The following is a 6,762-nucleotide window of genomic DNA, read 5'->3' on the forward strand; positions in this document are numbered from 1 at the left end:
AAAAAAGGTGTTTTTTACACTACCATTGAGAAATTTTAACCAAAGTATGATACAGACTTTTCATTAAGACCCTAAAGAATCATATCAACTTGTGGAAATGGGCATCCTATGACCCCTTTAAATGCATTTAGACTCACAATTAGGTCATCTGAAATTAATTTTATTTTAAATTTTTTCATGTTTTTTCATGTTTTTTTCAGCAAAACCTTTTTCTGTTTTAATGCAAATAAATGCCTAAATAAAATCTGTTTCTCCTATAAAGTGATTGTGTCTTGGATTAAACAGCTCAATTCATATGGATTACTTTTACAATGTCTTTATGAGCTTTACTGGTTACGTGGACTTTCAATGGAGGGACAGGAATCTCTCAGATTTCATTAAAAATTGCTTAATTTGTGTATAAGATATATTAAGATTAACCCAAGTCTTATAGGTTTGGAGTGACATGAGGGTTAGTAAATGATGACAGAATCTTGAGTTTTGGGTAAAGTACCTCCTAAAATCACACAGAAATGGTTGACTAATACTAATGCTATTGAAGCCACAAACCCAAACCTACACCTAAAATCTGATTGGTTGATAGAAATGTTCCAGAACCAATAGTGATGTCCATAAGGAAGGGAGTTCTCTGCCTTTGGCAAACCCCTCAGTGACACTTTGTCCTGAAGTACCTAAAATATGTGCAAAACTGCAGTGCTTGCGCAGACAGTAGGGCCAGTATAGTTTTTTAAACCATTCACTCTCATTCTTTAAGTGCTGTCAGTGTTGTAGGGTAACTCTAATTGGTTTTGGATAACCATCCTCATCATTTTATGGTCAGCAAACTCTACAGGATAACAATAAAACTGAAAAATAAAAAATAAAGTGTCTCCACTGTCCAGGGCCTAATGTATACATACACACACTCACGCATACACCCCGGTCTCCCTACTGTGTTATTCCTATGTATGTCTGCACTATCATGTATGTCTGCACTATGTTTGTACTTTCTTCTACACTGGAAGCTCCTGTCGTCAAGTCAAATTCCTTGTGTGTGTAAACATACTTGGTAATAAAGCTCTGATTCTGATTCTGATTCTGATTCTGATATGGATTACTTTTACAATGTCTTTATGAGCTTTACTGGTTACGTGGACTTTCAGTGGAGGGACAGGAATCTCTCAGATTTCATTAAAAATTGCTTAATTTGTGTATAAGATATATTAAGATTAACCCAAGTCTTATAGGTTTGGAGTGACATGAGGGTTAGTAAATGATGACAGAATCTTGAGTTTTGGGTAAAGTACCTCCTAAAATCACACAGAAATGGTTGACTAATACTAATGCTATTGAAGCCACAAACCCAAACCTACACCTAAAATCTGATTGGTTGATAGAAATGTTCCAGAACCAATAGTGATGTCCATAAGGAAGGGAGTTCTCTGCCTTTGGCAAACCCCTCAGTGACACTTTGTCCTGAAGTACCTAAAATATGTGCAAAACTGCAGTGCTTGCGCAGACAGTAGGGCCAGTATAGTTTTTTAAACCATTCACTCTCATTCTTTAAGTGCTGTCAGTTTTGTAGGGTAACTCTAATTGGTTTTGGATAACCATCCTCATCATTTTATGGTCAGCAAACTCTACAGGATAACAATAAAACTGAAAAATAAAAAATAAAGTGTCTCCACTGTCCAGGGCCTAATGTATACATACACACACTCACGCATACACCCCGGTCGGACTGCAGAAATAATGATTATGCGCGTGTGTTGTGCATCGGTTGTCTGTTTTCAGCTCTGGCTTTTAAAAATAATTGCTGTTGGTGCTGCAGCCGTATCAGAGGAAGGCCAGTAATGATTCTCGCCAGTCGTGTGGAACGCGGCATGTGGGGAAGCGGGGGGAGACAGACGTGAGAATAAAGGCGGCTATCATTTCTGTGTGTGTGTGTTTGTCTGCCTGGCACATAATTATGGTTGCATAAGGTTGTGTATTCATATGGTGTGTGTGTGTGTGTGTGTGTGTGTGCGAGGTGCTATGATTACAGTGAGCGTGTGTGCAAATATACTCCAGCCCCCGTCTATAAATCAGGTGTGAATTGAAGAAACTGATGAGTCGAGAATCTCATTTGAGTGTGTGTGTGGGATCACAGAGGGATTAGAGTTGGATATAAAGCTGCACAGGTGTCTGAGACTACCTCATAACCCGCTCACACACACACGCACGCACGCAGCATTTTAATTGTCTTTCTCCTTTTCTTCACCACTTTTATTGGCTCTCCTCTGCAGTGTGTGCGCTCTGGGTAAAGGTCACTGCGCTCCACCATCTTACTCACTCACAGCGTTACTAGCCATGAAACTAGTCTGCCTTTTAATTTAAGCTGAATTCTCCTATGCTGAAAACCTGAGATCTCATATGAGCCCAAATTGTGTGAGCTGCTGCAGATTTGCGACATCATAAGAGTGTAATAGTGATTTGTTCAGGGATAGAGATTTTAATGTAGGTAAAGATTAAGTCAGCACTTGTATTTTGCGTCCTTTGCAGAGGAATATTATTAGCATATTATATATATATATATATATGTATGTATGTATGTATATATATACTGTATATAGAATTTTATCTCAGCTTGTAACATTTCTCATTTCCATTTAGTTTACTTTAAGATTTCATTTAGCTTAAAGGGGTAGTTCACCCAAAAATGAGAATGCTGTCATTAATTACTCACCCTCATGTCATTCCAAACTCATAAGAAACTTTGCTCATCTTCGAACAGAAAATAAGATATTTTTGATGTAATCCGAGAGCTTTGACCCTTTCTGAATGTTCATTTTTGGGTGAACTATCCCAGAACTATACCAAAACTAAATATACTAAAAACTAAAACATGATAAATAACTATATAGACATACTTTTAAAAACGAAAACTCATTAAAATGACAAAAACACAACAAAATTACTAAAATGTTTACTAAAATTAAAATGAAAATGGAAAATATCAAAATAAAATCTCATTCGAAATATTAACAAAAACTATAATAGTATATCAATAATACTTAACACTGATACACACAAAAGTTTGGGGAAAGTAGGATATTTACACTCGAAAATACAAAAAAAATTGAAAATATCTGTTTATTATTCAAATGTAATTGTAATAATACCTGTGGTGTCAAAGCTGAATTTTCAACATCATTACTCCAGTCTTCAGTGTCACATGATCCTTCAGAAATCATTCTAATTACTGATTTGCTGCTCAAGAAACATGTTATTATCATATTGAAAATGGCTGTGCTGCTTAATATTTTTTGTGTAAAACATGATACATATATTTAGGATGCTTTGATTTTTTTTTTTTTTATTACATACATTATAAATGTTTTTACTGTCACATTTTATCAATTTAATTTATCAATGCTTAATCGTTTCTTCAGACAAACCAGTCAATTCAAAGGTAAAAAGCTTATTACAGGCAGTCTTGCCCCAAAATCAGGTCAATTAACTAGGAAGTGAACATAAAAGCTATTGTGTAGTTATAGTATATCTGCACATTAGGCATTATTTGAGATTTTAACATCAAAATTACACACTTGGCCTTTAATTAGGACTGATTTCTGTCTCTTCAGGCCCGGGCGTGTGAGGGGCGACTGGCGGAGCTGCACACCCAGCTGACACGCTCACAGCAGCAGATGACGGCCCTGCAGGCCAGAGACGAGGAAGTGCTCATGCTGAAGATGGAGATGGCCTCTCTCAGAGACAACTACACTGCTAAAGTAGCTCAGGTCAGCCACAGTATCCCAACCTCATTTCTATTATTCTGCTGTGTTTCTGTGTTCATTTGTCTCTTCCTGTGCAGGTTGAGGCTTTGCTCTCACAGATGGACGCTGTCAATCAGAAGTACAGCGCAGCTGTGTGTGAGGCCGATGTTTTGCGGCAGTGTTTAGGAGACGCACGGAGTGACAGCTCTCGACTTCACAGGGAAAGCGAGCTAGTCGTGACCAATGTGAACCAGTGGGTGAAGGAGCAAAAGTAAGAATCTTGTCTTCTGCATTCAACCAAAATGATCTTTTTGAGAAGTAATCATTCAGTAGCATGAAATTACATTCAGTACCATGAAATTACATTGCCACAGTATTTTTTTGTAAGTGTAAAAAGCTTAAAACACAGCTGTTGGAATACTTGATTCTGGTTGGTCGATTACTGCATTCTGCAGACATGTTTTTGAAAAATACAAAATGTTTTTGTATAATGACAACTACATTGTATAATTGATCATGACAGGCAATACCATTATTCTTAAAACTAAAACTATTAAAAATCTTTTTTTTTTGGTAATTGAAATAAATCTTAAATAAAATATGTTATAATGGTTAAATATTACATATGCATAATTGTTAAATATTAAATATGTTAAATATTAGATGAAAAAATTATTTAAATTAAAAAAATATATATATGAAAATTAGTAATGTTGCCTTGGCAACTAACGGAAAGAAATGTTTATGTTGAAGTACTAAAATTACAAAAACTGAAAATAAAAATAAAGCTTGGTAGAAATATTCACAAAATCGCATAAAATGATTAAAACGTCACTATAATTAAAATGAAAACTAAACATATAAAATATCAAATAAACCTGAATTCAAAATATTAATAAACGCTATAATAGTATATAAATAATACTAAAATAACACTGGTCCCAGGCAACTTCTTCTATATACTGACAAATAGTATTTACTTTGAATATTTTTGCTTAGAAATTGCTAGTAAATTTCACACAAAAAAAAAGACAAAGAAATGGCAAGTAACACGTTGAAATAAATTGAAAGTAGAAAGAATTTAGTATTTTTGTTTGTTTGTTTGTTTTGTAAAGCATACTCCAAAAATCGTTCAAAAAATATTTTTTATAGTGTAGCTTTGCTAGTTTAATGTGTTTTGTATCACTCCATCTCTTCTATCATAACAAAATAAAAATTTCAACTCAAATCAGTACTTCATGTCTATTTATGTGTTTATAGTTTGTATTTTATAAGTAGCTATGTAATTAACAGTCGGTCATCATTGCCAAATAAACACCTTCATACACTTTAAAAAATTCTTTTGAAATATTGAATAAATTTGTATAAATTAAATATTATAGGAGTACCTTTGTAATGTTTTTAATTAAATTTTTTGTAATTTGTTATGAGATTTACAAGCAATTTATGAGTGAAAATTTTTTATTTTATTTTTTTTTGCAATAATGACCGTCTGGCTGAGTGTTTTCCCTTACGTAACATAAAATGTGAGTTTTTACTGCATTATATGTCGCAGATCGTATCCCATGTTGCACTGCATAGTTCCTGCTGGAACCATTATATAGATTTACAAAGTCTAATGGTGCATCAGAACTTTTGCATCCAGAGAGAGGCAGTGTTATAATGGCTGTATCATTATCATTCAGCATCATGGTTCATTGTGACAGCAGCTCGCAGCTTCCTCACTGCAGCCCATTATCTCTGCCCCTGCTCCACTCCAGGCACACTAATGAGAAACTGGCACTCAAGATCAAAGACCAGAGTAGGAAGATCATCCACCTGACAGCTGAGAGAGAGTAAGCCCCGCTCACCCTGTCCAAAGCTGTTTCCGCTCCTCTCAGCTGGAGTGTGTACAAACATGGATTTTAGGTCCAAGTAGCAGGGAATGTGCATGCAAAGATACGGTGAGAGGGTACACTTATGTGAAATGGGATTAGGCTGTAATGTTTGTCCTGTCTTTATGCAGTCACCTTCAGGAGAATGTGAAGGGTTTACAGGGGGAAATCAGGAGGCTGAAAGCAGAGCTGGATAGAGAGAGAATGGAAGCAGAGCGACTGAAGGTAACACACACTCCAGTGCAAAGCCTCTAACACACTCCAGATGGTTTTATCAGTATCAATTTTTAAAGGGGTCATATGATGCGATTTCAATTTTTCCTTTCTCTTTGGAGTGTTACAAGCTGTTGGTGCATAAAGAAGATCTGTAAAGTTGCAAAGACTAAAGTCTCAAATCCAAAGAGATATTCGTTATAAAAGTTAGGAGTCAGCCACGCCTACAGGCGGGGCATAGAGGAGAAACAATAGTGTACAGTATGTGGAAAGTAATGTTTTTTTAACCTTAAACCGCATAAACACCTTTCATTACACCAAATACACCAAATAATGTTCTTTTTAGCAGCATCATATGACCCCTTTAAATTGAAGTCAACATGAAACCGAAGTTTTACTACCGTATTGTGACATATTTCAAAGTGAAACGGCTATTGAGTGAGAAAAAAATGTTGGGCGGCACTTAATCAGTTACTGACTGGACTATGAAAGCTGGTCATTGCATACAGAAATGGAGGCAGATCTGAATGCGACTGGCTTAACTGCAGACTTGCATAGACACTGAGTTAGTCACATCACGGGAAGAGCAAGTTACAACATTCTGATTAAAGATTTAAAAAAGTAAACAATCAACCAATCAATAATACACTACCATTCAAAAGTTTGGAGGCAGTACAATTGATTTATTTAGTTTAAATTTTTATTCAATTATTTATTTATGTTTTTTAAGAAATTAGGGGCACATTAAACAATGATCAAAAGCGACAGTTGTTAATGTTCCAAAAGGTTTCCAAATAAATGCTGTTCTTTTAATTCATCTGTGACGAGTGGGGGCGGGGCCGAGAGCCGTGGGAACGGAGCGAGGCCGGTGGAGTGATTGCTAATGAGGGACACCTGCACCCACTCACCGGTCTCGAGTCTCACGGAGGAGCTCCGGAAGG

At 35.9% G+C, this 6,762-nt stretch overlaps 1 protein-coding gene across 1 annotated transcript in view; it reads left to right on the forward strand.

Moving 5' to 3' along the window:
• The window catches only part of LOC107738359 (polyamine-modulated factor 1-binding protein 1-like), a 93,656-nt gene that overhangs the window by 76,250 nt on the left and 10,644 nt on the right, over positions 1-6,762 (forward strand). The window contains exons 23-26 of the mRNA XM_016550107.1: positions 3,603-3,758; positions 3,833-4,005; positions 5,495-5,569; positions 5,740-5,833. Coding sequence (XP_016405593.1) covers positions 3,603-3,758; positions 3,833-4,005; positions 5,495-5,569; positions 5,740-5,833 — 498 coding nt within the window. The remainder of the gene's footprint in view (positions 1-3,602; positions 3,759-3,832; positions 4,006-5,494; positions 5,570-5,739; positions 5,834-6,762) is intronic.

The sequence above is a fragment of the Sinocyclocheilus rhinocerous genome, unplaced genomic scaffold (assembly GCF_001515625.1).
Source record: "Sinocyclocheilus rhinocerous isolate Xijiao unplaced genomic scaffold, SAMN03320098_v1.1 scaffold1065, whole genome shotgun sequence".
Classification (NCBI taxonomy): Eukaryota; Metazoa; Chordata; class Actinopteri; order Cypriniformes; family Cyprinidae; genus Sinocyclocheilus; species Sinocyclocheilus rhinocerous.